The sequence below is a fragment of the Simochromis diagramma genome, unplaced genomic scaffold (assembly GCF_900408965.1).
Source record: "Simochromis diagramma unplaced genomic scaffold, fSimDia1.1 OVJJ01000411.1, whole genome shotgun sequence".
Taxonomy (NCBI): domain Eukaryota; kingdom Metazoa; phylum Chordata; class Actinopteri; order Cichliformes; family Cichlidae; genus Simochromis; species Simochromis diagramma.
The window spans coordinates 1,785,310-1,802,324 of NW_024386735.1; the positions used below are offsets into that span (position 1 = coordinate 1,785,310).

The 17,015-nt window shown below is 39.8% G+C and overlaps 1 protein-coding gene across 1 annotated transcript; it reads right to left on the reverse strand.

Moving 5' to 3' along the window:
- Positions 1–1,134: 1,134 nt before the first annotated feature.
- Positions 1,135–15,111, reverse strand: LOC120738484 (carboxy-terminal domain RNA polymerase II polypeptide A small phosphatase 1-like). The gene is made up of 7 exons (XM_040039787.1): positions 14,373–15,111; positions 4,272–4,420; positions 4,070–4,171; positions 3,567–3,623; positions 2,829–2,921; positions 1,688–1,873; positions 1,135–1,361 (listed from the first exon to the last, which is right to left on the reverse strand). Exons 1-7 carry the CDS (start codon positions 14,443–14,445, stop codon positions 1,233–1,235), a joined length of 789 nt encoding a protein of 262 aa, XP_039895721.1. The 5' UTR covers positions 14,446–15,111; the 3' UTR covers positions 1,135–1,232.
- Positions 15,112–17,015: the final 1,904 nt, after the last annotated feature.

Sequence of the window (17,015 nt, forward strand, 5' to 3'; positions counted from 1 at the left end):
GAAAAAAAAAGAAAAAAAAGAAAGAAAAAGTACTTTGAAGATCATGACAAATCCACCGGTGTCTTTTCTTTTTAACATCACAAAACTTTCTTTTAACCATCCAATTACAGTCTGTAAATACACAGAATACAAATTCAGGTTTGTGTGTGGCTTTAAAACAAGAGGCTAACATCTACCAGATCCATTAACAGCTGCTCTGTCACTTTCGAGTGCAGATGGATGGATACTTAAAGATTAGTGTGAGGTTTCTGATAAAATAACGCAGTCACGACCAGAGTCAGTGCTCTGACTCTGACTGATTTCCTTTACCTGCTGCACAGACAGTAAAAATACTTAAAATCGTGCTCACGTGTTCATCTTTTAAGATGGGTTTAGCATATAAATTTAATCTGTGGTAAAAGGGATTAGATTACTTTTAAAGTGGTCCGATCACTTTTTATTCGTTCATTTAACAACTTGTAATAGTGTCTGAGCTTGCAATGCCAGCTGAGTTTAAAAAAAGAAACCTTTTAAAAATCAGATTCATTCATAACACTGATAACTCATGACTATTAAAAACCTGACCACGTCACTCTAAAAGCTCTAAAAATATGACAACTGAGGATCACATGCCTTTGACTGGAGACAGATAGTGTGATAAAATTAGGCTGTGAAGAACATAACGCTTGACCAAAATGCTTAAAAGACATCTACAGTACGTATACCTCCGACCTGCCCTTTCAACAACCCAACAGATCAAGAAGCGTAAACCTTTCTGAAACTTCCTGCAAGTCTTGTGCAATCAGGCTGCCAAATCACATCCATGAGAAGTCTAAGTCCAGTACCCAGGTCCAGAGGAATCGTGGCTACAGACCTCTGCTTTGTTTACTCTACTGAAAGTCCAGTGGGGCTGCAGAAAGGTCATTAAACATTCATTCATCCTCTCGTCCATTCACTCGCATCAGCTGGTTCTTGGAAGGCAACTTGCAGACAGTTTGCTGTCTGACCAGGAGGTGGCAGTGTCGACGCCGTCAAAAAGTCACCAAAGGCTCTCCTGTGGTGATCTTGGTTTGGTGTGTGGGACGGTTGCTTTGATGGCTCTGGCGGCTGTGAAGCAGTCTGTGTTCTGGTGGGCAGTGATAGCTGGAGCCTGGCTGGTGCGGCGTTTCTGGGGGATTTTAAATTTTTTTTTTTTTTTTTTGCTTTTTTGTACGCCGGTTTGTTCAGAGCTGAGATGAAAAAGTCAAACGACGTTAGCTTGAGGTCCCTTGTTGCTTGAGGACTGTGTAGACGTTATCCACTTTGCTCAGCCTCTCAAAGAACGGGATGAGGTCCAGCAGCTCTGTGTCGGACATGTCATCGAACCAAGAGGCCACAGGCACCTGAACAAAAACCATAAGCATCAATATCGTTGTGGAGATTCAACAAATAGTTATAAATCTAATTTCTTATTCATCTTATTTACTTTGATGCCTTTTTTTATTGAAACAATAAATAAAGTAAGAGTGAGACGCTGAAATTGGGCTTAGTGTCCCCTAAACTACATCTTTCAATAAAAGTGCAATACTTGTTTTAATACAGTTACAAAATTGGGAAATTGTTACCCCCCCCCCAAAAAAAAACAAAAACAAAAACCACAACTTTGAGGGTAATACTATGAACTTGCTTAAGCAGGTGAACAATCCTAAGTGCTGTCCAGAAGACTTACTGCATTGTCGGGATGGAAGATGTAGGAGGCAGGGGAGTTGTCCACAATAATCACTTTGTTGAGGTCACGACCCAGGCGACTCAGATCCTTGACATAATTCCCTCGATGAAAGACGCAAGACTCCCGGAAAAGGCGGCAGCGGAAAGCACCCCACTTGTCCAGGAGATCGGAGACTGGGTCTGCATACTGATGGAGAAGCACGCTCAATTTAAAGCAAAAATCTTTATGTAGATACAGCTGAGATTTCCGTTTTTAGTATCAGTTTATAGTATTAGTTTTTACTGCCACCATCACCCTGAAATGGGGATTCACAGTGTCGTGGTTAACACATTCACACAGACCTAGAGACTGGTATGAGACTGCCTGATAACCACTGGTCACTAGGGGAAAAAAAAATAAAAAGGTTGCTGTGAAATCAATCACAGCAACTGCCAATCAGAGTCCTGCACTGAAAACCTTATAATTGCTTGGGTTATCAGCAGATTGCCAGTCGCCCATAGTTTGTATAGCAACTATAAACAGAGACCTTGAAATTACAAGTTTTGGCTTATCAGGTTTTACTTTGAAGGCAAATCTTTTCAGTTTGGGCTGCACTTCCAAGTTATACTACCTTGATGATTAACAAGAGCGTTCGCAGCAAAGTTGCCGTTTCCGTGCAAACTATGGACAACTACAGCAATCTGCTAGCAACCAACGCAATCAGAATAAGGTTTTTTTACTGACGGGTCTCACACATGAAGACCCTGGTTGAGACAAGCGAGAGAAACCCAGTCGCGGGGGGGGGGGGGGGGGGGGGGTCACAAGCTAGTGTGCTCCTAGTGCAAGTCTCAGAGCACGGAAAAATGGGAAGGCTGCAGGGGGAAGAGCATCCGGTATGAAATCTGTGCCAAATCAAGCACGTGGTTCCCCCTGCTGTGGCAATCCCTCGGGAGATAAGGAAGCAGCTCAAATGACCTCTTCTCATTTCACTCTCCCAAGTCTATTTTAAAGGATCCAAAATATTAAACTGTTCACAGCCAACTTCCCTGAATACATCCAGCTTTTCTCTGCGCCCTCCGAGTTTATTGCTGTCAACTGCAGGGAATCAGCCAACCATACATTAATAAGCAGCACAGCTGGCTGCGATGAGGTGGTTTCTCACCTTAGCTAAACTGGCAGTGAAGAGGACACATTCGAACAGCTCCCCCATCCTCTTCAGAAACTCGTCAACATGGGGCCGCTTCAGGACATACACCTGGAAGATGCAGGAATCCTTAAATCAGCATCATGCACACACGCCATACACTCAAAATGTAACATGTTTCTACAAATTCAAACTGCCCGAGGACGTTTCAAGTGAATGTTATTTAAAAAAAAAAAAAAAAAAAAAAAAGGAGAAAAAAGGGAAACTCAACATGCAGCTCATGACTGGAGACTTCTTCTAATGGACAGATGTTACATTTTTGCAGAACATCTTATTTACTTCCAAGGAGTTAGTAGCAGACATTCAAGCCAAACTGAAGCTAAATGAGAAAGATGCAGTTGTAGCTCACAAAAAGACAAGCACTGGGCTCCTTAAAGCTCTTCCTCCATCTTTTTTTTTTTCCTCCTTGCTGCTGTGTTGGCAGCTCAGGGCAGCGTTCCTGAACCAAGTCATCCGGAATAGGCTGTGCTTGTCTGAACAAACCTATCCTGGATTACTTGAATCAGGCCCAGACCCATCGTGTGTCATCGGACTCCAAGCAGCCGTCCTCAAATCCCTTAAATGCTGACATCACCTTCTATACTCAGCAAATTGCGCTCAAGAGAAGTGCCGTCACACAACCGAAATGACAAAATGACAATGAGGCATGAGCACAGCGCATGACAATATGAATATTTCTGATGATGCTAGCATTACCTGGTGTATTGTTCCGTCGATTTCCACAGGAATGATGAAATCTGCGTTGTTCACAGGCTAACCAAAAAAAAAGAAAAATTTAAAAAAAAAGACTTAAAAAACACATACAGACACTGGACTTTGCCTTTTACATGCTAAAACATGAACTGACTTAGTGTTGTTGCTAGACAGACAGGTTGAGACAGTCAGTGTGTGCGCAGATGCAGGAGCGACTGTGTTTATTTGGGTTTGGCATTTGCCAGCCACGACAAAAATGTCACTGCCAGAGCCAACAGCAACCAGATTGAGGGAAAAGTGCAGATCTTTGACTGTTGTGTTCTAAACGTAACTAAATAATGATGTAATGTGATCGCAGGGGAGAGCTAAGTGCTGTAAAGCCTCTCTGAACACACATCCTTTAGTTCCTGCAGCAGGAAATTAAAGAACACGCTTGCAAATGTTGAAGTTGAACATAATTGCTTGTATAATTCAGTCTACAGCGTGTTATCATTCCCCCGCCTTACCTTAAAAGAGCTGTGAACTAAGGTCTCATCCAGATCTATAACCACACAGATCTTTCCAGAGTCTTTTGACTTCACTGGAGGCAGCAGTGGTTTCGCCTGGATCTTCAAAAAGAGAAACCACAAAATAATGAGCTGACTGCAAAAGTACACAAAAAAAAAAAAAAAAAAAAAAAATTGAGCTAGGGCAACAGAGAAAACACACCTTGGACACTGTTCCATTCTCTTCTACCAAGAGAGGGGCGTTGTTGTTGACTGGTGGCGGCTCAGGCTGGTCCCGGCACAGGCAGCAGAAAAGGCTGGAGAAGAGGCCTCCACTCCTGGGTTTCTTGGAAGACAGAGAGGGAGAGGAACCTGCAGAAGAAGATGATAGATCAAGAAATTGTCGAGCTTACAGTAATTACAGCATACAGGATCTTTAACAGCTTGGCTTTTAGGAAAAACTCTTAATATTAAGAGATGCATGGGAATATCTTTATCATCATTATTGGTATGCTTTGAACACACGGGCACAAAACAGACATTTACTTAAAGTTTTCAAGTCTGATCAAACAATCGAACAAAGTAATACACTAAGACATAAAACTACTTAGTCTTTACTACATGGTAAAACCTAAGCCAAAATGCAGAAGCAGTGTGTAAAAAAACAAACAAAAAAAAACAAACAAAAAAAAAACAAACAAAAAAACAAACAAACCCAAGCACACCCCATGATTCAGTAGTTTGTAGAACCACTTTCAGCACTAATGGGTTTCTGTATGACTTCAGCTGTGTCTTGTGTGGTCATGTAGGAATGTTGGCCTACTCTTCTTTACAATGTTGCTTCTATTCATTGAAATTTGTGGGCATTCATTTATGCATGGCTCTCTGAAATCCTGCTGTGGTGAGGCCTTACATCAGGTTGAGTCAGCCATTCTGTTGCAGATTTTCTGATGTGATTGGATCATTGTCCTTTTGCATGCCTGTTGGTCAAAGTTTTAGCTGTCAGACAGATGTGTCACATCTGTCTCTAGAATACTTTGAATCGACCGTGAACTCTTGTTCACCAATGACTGAGGTGTTCAGGTCCTGTGGCTGCAAAGCAAGCACAAATCATCACACCTCCACCACTGTGCTTCACAGTTGGAGTGTTTGTGCAGATATGCTGCGTTTGGTTTTCTCCAAACATGATGCTGTGCATTACAGCAAAAGATTTTGGTCTAGTCTGTCCAAAACACACTGTTCTAAAAGTCTTGTGGTTTGCTCAGTTACAACTTTGCAAACCCTAACACGTGCTGCCACAGTCTCCTAAAACAGAATAAGCGCTCTCCTGCAGCGCTTTCAAACAAGCCATGAACTTTAACATGCTAATTGAGGTCTAATGAGTCTGAGATGTAGCTCTTGGGTTTTTAGCAATATCCCTTTGTGTTGCAACATCTGACAAACAGGGTGAATTTTCTGGGTTGTTCACTCCTGTGAAGATTGGCAGGGATCTGGAATGTTTTTCCACTTGTAAATAATCTTTCTCACTGTAGAATATAGGCTTCAAACTTATAACCCTTCTCACATTGATGGGGAGCACCTCTGCTTCTCTAAGATCACTTATGTTGTCTTTCCTACTTGGCATTTACCGTAGTTAACACACCTGAATGCTCCAGACCAGCAATGTCTTTTTGTAGAGATGCTCACGTCTACTGATGATCAGTTATTAAAGTGCATTGATTAGCAGCACCTGGCTGCTAGTTATCTTCCTATGGAAGCAGTAGGGCTGTTCTTACTTTTTAAACATGCTGATTCAGCATTTTGGCATCATTTTGTAACTAAAATAGTGACAGTGTAACAGTTGTGTTTACCTCATTTTAAAGACACGCCAAGTACCAGATTATTTTTATTATGGCCTGATGCATAAAACCTCACAATTTAAAGAGATTTGCACATTTTTACTATACATAAATATAAAGACCAACTATATAGCATTTTATGTTTCTTCCATGACATAGTAAAAATGTGAATGCCAAAACAAAAGTAAAATGTATAATTATTTCATTTTTACCTCTTGACCAGTATGATTTTTGAAAAACAGGGCTGCAGAAAGAGCCATCTCACACTGATCACAACAGCTGCCACCTCAATGGTTAGTGTAATACTCATGTAATAATTTGGTAATTACTCTGACCACAACTGCCTTCAAACCTTCAATTACACTAAACACTTGTGAAGTTCTCAAGACCATCTTTCACTATTACTACTGTTGACGAAATGTACCCACAAATATGCAAAGCCTTGCCAAAGTACACAGCGGTCTTTCATGGAAAAGTGTCGCAGTTTTCACGTATGAAAATGCCCTTTCCCAAATTTAGCACACAGCGGGAGATGATTTGCATCAGACGTGTTCACACTACAGTTAGTCGAGGGTGCTGTCTCAATCAAGCATGCACGAAGCCCAGGACTGGCTATAAATTTCCTCAGCCTGTCATTACCTGCTTTATTCTCACATTGGTGCAAATCAACACAATCTGACATCACATGATTTTTGCACCAGCGGTCTGGAAGGTTAAAGAAGGTTTAATATCCAACTGTGTCAGACATGTGTACTTGCATACACGTCCATTGGGTAATGTCTGGAAAACTTCAGGGCTGCAGTGCGTGTGTGGAAATGGCTTAAGTATCTCCAAGACCACAGTTTTCCATAATCACACACACTGAAAACTTTACCACACCATCTAAGCTGGTAAATGATCACAGGCCCATATTATTTTTTACTAAAATAGCTGTGTTTGTTCATTTCAACTCTTAGCTACCCTAAAAATTTTGCCTCGTAAATGACCAATTTTTTTTTTTTTTTTTTTTAAATGTAAATTTAATTTGACACACTTCCTGTGTTGAAATACCTGAAATACTCTACTTGCATACAGCACTTCCTAACTCATGACCCCCATCTAGTCAGTGATTGTATAAAAACAGTACAAAGGACATCCAGCAACTTTCCTCATACTGTCATGTGCACAGGCCGTCCTGGAGACCCACGTGCCTGACCGGACCTCTTGCGTAACTGCTTCTCTGATGTCAGCAGAAAAACACGACTCAAGCCCCACCAATGAAAATTCACCACTTGAACACCACGTGAAGCGATGGTGCCAAAGAGACAAGTTTTTTTTTTTAAGCACATCAGGTTAATTATTGAGTGATGTGCGGCAACCAGAACAAGGCAGACGTCACGTGACTCAAATAAATACAACTTTTTTTTTTTTTAAATTCCTTTCAAATAGATAAAACATCCATAAATAATACAGTAACTATTATTAAGTAAATAATGACACAAAAGATAAGATCTGAAGAATTTAAAAAAAAAAAAAAAAAAAAAAAAAAAAACAACCACACAAGTGGTTTAGTATTTCTCTCTTTGCAGGCAAAGTGTCTTACATGTGGAAACTTGGACCAGATAAAATACCAACGGTTAGATCCATTAATAATACAAACAACCACCGCAGGCAATCTGTAAACAATATTTACTCAATACCAAAATGACGCAATTCAAAACTTTTCGTTTGCTTGGTATGTATAAAATGCAAACTAACCGCTCAGGCAATGAAACACCTGAACTTCAGGTTCATTAACCATGTACATCAAGCGACAAGCATTTTTATAAACTCTAAACCCAAATGGAAGCTACATAAAAATCACTTTAACTACTACTTTGCAAAATAAGCACAAAAGCAGGACTTTAAGCAGTGTTTGAGTTTTTCTGTTCACAAAACAAACCCTCCAGATGTTCCCAAGAAACTGATTATTAACCAAAGCTGGCAGCCTTATTGTTAATCACCGTGTAGCAAAAGAACACTTTGTACCTGGAAGCTCAACAGGTATTCAAAACTCATTCCTGTAATGGGTTTGCTGTGCGGCTGTTTAGATTTCATTTACAGGTACCAACACCAGCTTTAAATAAATTAAGTAAATCACAATCCTCATTAATCCCAGAGTAAATGTGGTCACAGTTGCTCCAAGACAGAAAGAACAGTAACAAACATATTACAAAGTTACAAAATAGCTCTAATTATAAATATCCCACAAATTAAATATGTGGTTGACATTGAGGTGCCCCTCTGATCATACTGAAAATGTTTTATGGTTTTTAAATGACATTTTTAATTTTTAACATTTAAATATCAAACATCTAACACATGTAAAGCAGTTTGTTTTAGCCTTCCAAATAGCATGTGTGGAAGACTCATGAGAAACTTTGAACACTAATTGTGGTAATTGCAATTATGAAAATAATTTCTAGCTAAAGCACTACTGTGATCATTTAGTTGAAAAGTAATTTTAAAAAAATGATATTAAAAAAACACTTTGAAAAGCAGATAATTACTAAATACTAAGGGTCTTACCAATTTAAGAAAACCATCTTCTGATTGGCTGCAACTAACAAACAAAAGGTTTAAAACAGGAGGTGGGCGGAGTTTGTGACAACGAACTTCCTGTGATTACGAGGTTTATGCTCTGACCTCATTATCTGAGATCAGAGCACGCAGCTCATAGTCTTACACAGCACTTTACCAGCTTCACACGAAGTGTTGTGAGACAGCTGAGTCATACTTTACTACCACATGGGATTTGTGGTGAAGTCGCACATCTGACACAGAAGACTCACTGCTCTTCGTGTGCCTTTGTCCCTCCCTTGGAGCATAGATGGGCCATAACTAAGTTGATGTGTCAGCTGTGGTTGTGTTCTTTTATTTCAGGATATTTATTCATTTTAAATTTTCCTATACATTTGTGCAGCAGAACTTTTTACCAAAGAAATGATAGTCTTCCGACAGTCTTCTGTAACATGACTTATGTTACCCATGTTATTTATTCAATACAACTGTATAAAGTTCTACAGTATATGTTGCATATTCAGCTTCTCGGGGTGTGGCACAAAAAAAAAAAAAAAAAAAAAAAAAAAAAAAAAAAAAAAAAACAAAGAAACCCACATATACTACAACCTGACCTCATATTTTCAATAATACCCATATGCCCAAATAATAATAATAATAATAATAATAATAATAATAATCCATTTCACTTATTTTTCCATTCATTTGCTTTACTTTCATTACCTGCTAACAGACTGAGTGAATAAATGTGAAATAATGTTTCCTGGGGTGTTTGATTTATTTTATTGGAGGCATTATATTTATGGAGAGTGGTTTAGCTGCAGTTTCTGAAGCCAATTAGTGAGCCGGTCGTTGATATGCAAAACATATGTCATAAACCCACAACAGTGCTTGGGATCAGTCTTTGTGAAAAAAAGATCTGCACACCAAGTTTAACATCATTCCAACAGGGGGGAATAAAAAAGAAGAGAAGTTGCTTGCCAACCACAAAACTTTATCCGAGTTACTGAAATTATTTCTGCTCTCATGAATGCTCGTCAAGCCCAGACTCCCAGTGCGAGTTTCTCCCGGTCTTGTAAACCTCTGATTAGCTCTGCTCCTCACTCTTCTGTCTCACATTAGGCTTGGTTTCTGTCCCTTTATGCACCATACTCCCTTTCTCTCTCTGTCCAGACGTGACTGTGTTACCAACACACAAACCTCTGTTGTCCATCTCTCACGCCTCTTTTATTACTCCTCTGCAATACCCTCCAACTCAATTTGTGGATTCAAACCCCGTCTGACCCTCCGCTGGCCTCTGCTGTGCTCAGGCCAAAACAGGAAGAGGAAACAGACTGGTATCAGTGGAGGAAGCTGCTTGCCATCATGTTTGTAGCATAGCTTGGGTAAGCTGATACCAGTGTCTATGTACACTGAGCTGATTTCATCTGAATTATTATCGTCACTGGTATTCTTTAATGAAAACTCATCACTCCTCCCCTCATTCACTCCCTCAGGTCCTCGTAATTCCTACCATCAAGTCTCAAGTCCTTATTTGCTTCCTGGAGTCTTGACTCACTTCAGTATTTGTAAACCAAACACCTGGATGTTTTAATTGATAAAGAAAAGCATTATGAAAATGAGCCCATTATAAAGGAGACAATTTACAGTGTGGAGCTGAAGATACTGCAGCTGAATGCCTGCAGTAAGGACAACAGCTTTAAGCACTAAAAGTTAACACGTATAATAGCTTTATTATTATTTTCAACACACTTGGTAGCAAGTATTTTCCCTCTCTTCATATCATTCTTCTAACTTAGTAATCCAGCAATAAGAGCTCAGTAGGGGATATAGCATCTGCTGAGGGACTCTTTGTTCTTGTCGCGTAGGATAACTTCTTGCTTGGTGTATCCTTCGGGTGTGAATGAATTTTGGGATCACATGCCTCCCTCATGGTACTTCAATACACATAATTATCAACAACTTTATCCAGTGGTCACTTCGTAAACTGTTCACCATGTCTGTACTGGATATTTACATTTTTACTTTTTAATATTTATTAGTATTTATCATATGCCATTTAGAGACCAACTAATATATCAGCCAGGCTGATATTTACTATTTGCCAATATGTTGTATCCACATTTATAACAGCTAAAGGACAATTTTAAAAAGTGAAGAGACGGGACGCCGTCGCCATGTTATGATTGTTGATGCTGCATAGTCGTCTACCGGAGCCCGCTCTGCATCTTCCCTGTTGGGAGCACACGCGTTCCGAATGCCACAAATGACAAGCAGCGCGTAAATGAGCAATTTGAGCATTGTTGTGACAATAAACCAAGTGTATTTTTAAAATGCACTGTTGCATCTTAATAAGGGCTTATAGTTACACATAAATATTAGGGAAATCTGTCTATGTTCCTTATACGCAAAGAAAGAAAAAAAAATGTTGGTCGATATCAGAGTTTCAAATCGTAAAGTATTAGTATCCAGTCGGACTCTTTTACCATTACAACATAACTGTGTGATATTGGGTTGATCTAAGATTACGACAAGTTTAATTAACTCGCTTCTAACTGAACAACCGACACTGTCAGAAGTTTCATTTTAAACATTTTAAACAGTGTTTAAGTTGTGGTTTTCAGCACAGTGTTAACAACGCAACTTCAAAACACAAGAGAACCATCTGAGTACAGCACTGCAAAAAACAGCATTAAACATTAGCTTGGGGCTAAACACATTCAGAGCTACTAATATAAACACTTTAATAATGCAGAAAACAATCTAATAAAACAAACAAGTTATGAGGAACGCAAAAAGAAAAATTTACTCTAATTATTGCTTTACCAGCCTATCATCTCCAAACATCAGGTAATCATGGCTCATCCGTTTACCGTCACACTGCTAAGGTAAGTAAAACTAACAAAACTGAGTTCCAGCTTATCAGACTGTGAAAAATGTAAGATTACACTTAGCACTGTGAATTAGGCCACTGAACACGTTACACCCTGTGCCACACCTTACAAAAAATAAAATAGCTCCCATCATGACATGACTTTCAGTGAATTAATCCTCAGTCCACAGACTCACGATAAAGATGATCCAGATAAGGTGGAGCATCTTTATCTGAATCTATTTTAAGCTTGGCGTTCCAAGATTTCCTGCAGACACTTCCACCCCTGTTATTGACCGTTTAGCTAAAAACGGACTTTAGTCAGACAACGTACATTGAGAAGTAACCAGGCTTTCCTAATTGGCTTACTCCCTCCAAATATCTTTAACATTACAGTTTTGATAAGGCACAAGGGCTTGACCTGTGTGCTTGATAATGGAATTCACTGAACTGACAATACATCTCAAATTAGCCTTTACTGATAACAAGCTATTTACAGGGATTCGTCTCAATGCAGAAGAAAGTGCAAAAGCCTTTGAAACAGCTGCCACACTTTGATCAGACTATAAAAGTCTCCAATAAAAAGAGAGACAAATTAAAACGGCTCTGTGGGTTCACAAAGGCAGACTAAACAATGTAAACTTCAAGTTAAAAAACACAATATTAAAGCCAGAGGACAGATGAAAGAAGCCGAACTCTGCTGTTTTGTTTTTTGTTTTTGGGGGGGGGGTAAGCGAGTGTGCCTTCTGAGAACTATTCATAGAAGCAATACTGTCATAATTAGAGGTCATTATTGAACTGGTGGAGTAGAAACTGCACCTAGTCTCTCTTCTACTTCATGTATGTCACTCAGATGGTGACACTAGTTTCTCCAAACACTCTCAGAAGTCCATTTCTCTACCATACTCGGGTGGGCCACTGCCACACCTTAGCAGCTAGCTCTTTATTTTAGACGCCTGAGAGGACAGTGTTACATGTGATCAGTCAAAAACTTCAGACCCAGTTCCACCATCCTAAACTACAACTGGTGAAGGCAGCTCTTCTGCTTGCAGGTTAAGGGTGAGCTGGAGGGCCTCTACGCCTACAGGCCGCAACAGGAGAACTGGCACAACAACGACTACCATCACCAGCTGCAGTCTTTAATTGTACTTCTATCATCACCTATTGAATTTTAATCATGTGTGCTATGGTTCCTTTTTTTTTTTTTTTTTTTTTTTTTTTTAAAAGCACCAATTCTAATTCTACGTTTATCCCGTTTCATTTCTGGCCCCCAATGTCAGACCTTGTTTGGATTTAGTGCATAAGTTTAACTGTCAAAGTCCCCGCTTTGCTGGAGACAGTTTAAAATAGACCATGAAGTAAAATGAGTTTGACGTTCCCATGTACAAAATACTTAGATCTTACGTGGGTCAGACCAGTAAAATCTTTTCTGTCAGCATAAAGTTTAACTGCATATATATTTTAATATGAGGGGGGAGGTGTCATTTCAAAATTTCATCTCAGTGTTAAAAAATATGAAATTTCTACAATAGATTTTATTTTGCTTTTGAAAAAATAAAATTAAATAAAATGACAAAACAGGAGTTTTCCATTATTTGATATTGATGTGGTGTGAATGTCTTTATCAGTAGTAAGCTGAGTCTAAAATTTATGTCTAAAATTTTCTAAACCCTGTCCAGTGGGTCAGACTGGAGTCTTTGTTGGGGCAATTCTGGGCTGCTGCCTGTTTGACACCCGTGGTTTAAAGAACATTAGCCAACATCCTGGTTAATGCTAACTGAACTGCTTGGAGAATGTCACTACTCAGCTGCAATGTTGATCCTGGACCAAAGTTCCTATTATGAAGTAGGAACAACACTAACATGGGGCTCTCACATTGTGCTGGTTATAGTAGTAGTAGTCGTATTACCACCAGCTCTTGACTTCTGATCCTATTTTTGGGCCATAAATACCCAATGCGCTGGTTAGCATGTAATGTTTTAAAAAGATGCTTCCATATATGAGTCTTACTGAACTCCATTTACTCTGTCAGCATACTGATTAACATCTGGGGCAGACCTGACTCCACTAAGTTGAGAAAGGCTGACTTACTGCAAGACAGAATGCTGATGGAGGATCTTTACAATCACTCAGCCCATATTTTCAGTCGCTGCTGTGCTAAGATCAGTGAAATGATGTCCCTTAATTCAGCGAGAACCAGAAAACACAAGTGCAAAGACTGCATAAACCTGATCTTACAATGAAAGAGAAACTAAAAGTTTCAGTATGATTTGATGTGGCTTTGCAAACTATAGATGTTTTGTGGGAATCTCTTTAGGTAGATTCGAGCAAACACGCTGTCTCATATAGCAGCTGCGCTTCACATCGAGTAAACACCATGTATGGAGGGAAAAGGTTGTGTAACACACCAGACTACAAGATGTGATCTTCCACTTTTAAAACCAAAATGGGCACTACTGCCTCTATGTACGTCTGTCTGTCCGCATCTTGTTTGAATAAAGTCTTAGCTTCCACTCAGCATTGTTTGGCTGATGACTGACAGGTCACCTGATTATTTACTAAGCTTGAGTTTACAGCGGTGACCTGTCTGTGTGTGCGCGCATGGTGGCAGAGGCACTCTTTCATGTGAGTGAACACCGAACTGGTAAAGCTGCAGAAAGCGGCCATTTGTGGTGTTGCCAAAACAAAAAAAGGAAAAGTTATTTATCTGACATGATATCACTCCAAGGAAACCGGGATTTAAGGTGGACCTGGAAAGGCTTTTAATCTGACTACTATTACAGATGTCTCAACCAGCTGTACGTCATTTCCTTTACTTTTCATCAGAGGCCAAAGGGCCGCAGCCATAATGTACACACAACAGCGCGGTCTTCTTGCTCTGACTTGTTTTCTGTCCACTTTCCTAACACTGGCTTTATCTGTGCTGCTGCTCATAAGCAGCTTACTGCGTAGGCTCGGAGTTCAGGAGTTGCAAAACTTTTCTTTTCCTTTTTTCCCCCACATGACTGCACAGGGGTATTTAAAAAAAAAATTAATATATTTATATATATATATATATAATAAATAAGCAACTTACCCCTCTCTCCCGCGGCTTTATTTCCCTCTTCATCCCGGCTCACTTGGGTGATTACAGAGGACGGATTGTCCATCACATCCAGGTCTGGTCCAGAGTGCCAACTTCACACTTTAAAGTTAGAGATAGTCCGCCGACTCGGTGCTGCATTAACCCAACTTAACGTGAGCGAAAACAACACTGAAACGCCCCGGGAAACATCGCAACAAGTCACCTACAGTGCGCCCATTACTCTTCGGATCCGTGTGTCCGCTCGGATACGCGCTCAAGTTTGACGTGTGGAAGTTTTAAGAGGTTTGTCTAGGAGTTGGCAACTTTGATTCAATATGGTGCTCAACTCCGCTTGCAATTTCAAGATACAAACATGGAGGTTTCAAGGCTTCCCATTTCACTTAAAGTGGCGCAGTAAGGGCACGGCTCTGTGCAGCGCTCCCCCTGCCGGCCTCTGTCCCTTTGACGACGGTCCCTTAGAGTGGCCCGAAACAAAGTTACTCAGGAGTTAGCTAAGCTAGCCGCTAGCTACTACGGACTTACTTTAGACAAACACTATCATTAGATAGTGCCCCTGCTCACTTTGCATGGCTAACGACCTTAAACATGTCGCCTACAAAGCACTTTATTATTCGGCTATAACATTAAAAGATTTAAAAAAAAAAAACCCACATTAAATAATTAAACCCTGCAGATTTGACTCAAACTTTTACCAAAGTGTCTTCAGATACTTTGTAACACCTTAAATGCCGCACTAGCCGCTGGTAGATTTGCGTGTATGCTGTGTGGGTGTACCTTCGTCATGTAATGACCGCTGTTTGTATATATATATATATATATATATATATATATATATATATATATATATATAAAAACTTGCACAATCAAGAGCAAAAATTTTTCTCCCCCCACCCCCTTTTTTTTTTTTTAACTTTTTGGAACTAGCAACAACAGAAGAAACGCCCAGTTTGGGTCCCCTTGAAACTGCCTATAGACAGGGAGTGTCGCGCAAGTGTCGTCTCCGTTTTCTCCGATTCCGCGAAGAGAAGTATGTCTGATCACATATATACAGTTTGGTCTTGCAAAATTAAAATAATAAAATAAAACTATTATGTTTGACCAATTTCCATTTTGAGAATTTTTTTTTAAACCAGTAGAAATAAACTTAAAGTAATAGTCAGTCATATTTTGAGTCTGGTTAAAAAAATAAAATAAAAATAATATTGTACTCATAAACAGTGTTGGGGTCATTACTGAAAGTAACATGTTATACCATCCTGAGAACCAAGGAAAATAATCTTCCCATTGAACTGTATTTTGTGATTCTTTCTCTTTGAAGGTAATAGAGGCCACCTAAACACGAGATATCAGTGGTAAGCCCAGGATGTCCTCCATTTAGTACATCAGGGCTAAGTGTAGTAGCTTAAATAAGTCAAAACATAGAGACCAAAAACAAATGTCGATTACAGAGAACATAAACAAATAGGCTGGTTCTCAAGAGGATAAATTACTTGTTAATTTTCTTACCTTACCATATGTACCTTATATAGTGACTCTTGTCTTTTTGTGCAATAAAAATAAAAGTAACATTCATAGCTCCACTCCTAAAATGTTATAGACCACTCAAGCATTTTCCTGAAATCAACTGATTGTAGTGCAACTGCGCTTAATAGCTATGCTAAACAGCCAGCTGACAGCAAGAAACGCTAGGGTGACTTTGGCATTAGTCACTTTGCTAGATGAGCGGGGGTGTCCAAATCCAGCAGTGTTGGGAAGGTTACTTTTAAAATGTATTCCATTACAGAATACAGAATACATGCCCCAAAATGTATTCTGTAACGTATTCCGTTACGTTACTCAATGACAGTAACGTATTCTGAATACTTTGGATTACTTAATATATTATCATGCTTTTTACAACAATGTGAATGTACTATTGCTGTGTGATTTATTACTGTTACTGAAGGTCCGCGACTCCGAACTGTAGTAAAGGGACCTCTGACTAATACGGCGGGGTCCCTGTCGGCTCGTAGCCGAAAAATAGCTTTACTTTGTTGTGTGGGTCAACTTTTCTTGCGAGAGACAGAGAGAGGCGTTGAAAGACTGCTCCAACGGAACTTATTGTTTTTGGAGGAAAACACGAACACAGTGTACAGTCGAGTCTTAATAGCTTACTTACAACTGGGCTTGTCAGGCACTCTTCTTGGCTGAAGTGGTTATTATTATATTTACATGCTTCCAGCTCCCGTTTTTCCTCGATGACAACTCGTACCTGTCCACTCCCCTTTTTCTCCCTCCTCGCGCTCACAGACCCATAACGTGTATGGCAGTCCATTCTCCCTGCAACACGGACTACACTGCCCATGATGCTACATTCTTTAGAGCTATGCTTGTAGCATTCTGCCTGTTAGCTTAGCACAACAACAACAACAACGAAAAGGCGCTCTCTCACCCAGGAAACACACAGTCGCAGAGAGAGAGAGACCCTGTAACCATGGCAACCGTAACGCTGCCGCCTGGAACAACAGAACGTAGCTGTCAAACAAAACCCAAACAGTCCTGACCTGCGACAAAATGAAACAGGAAAGTACTGCAGTGTAATCCATTTATTTCAACAAAGTAACTGTATTCTAAATACCACCTTTTTAAACGGTA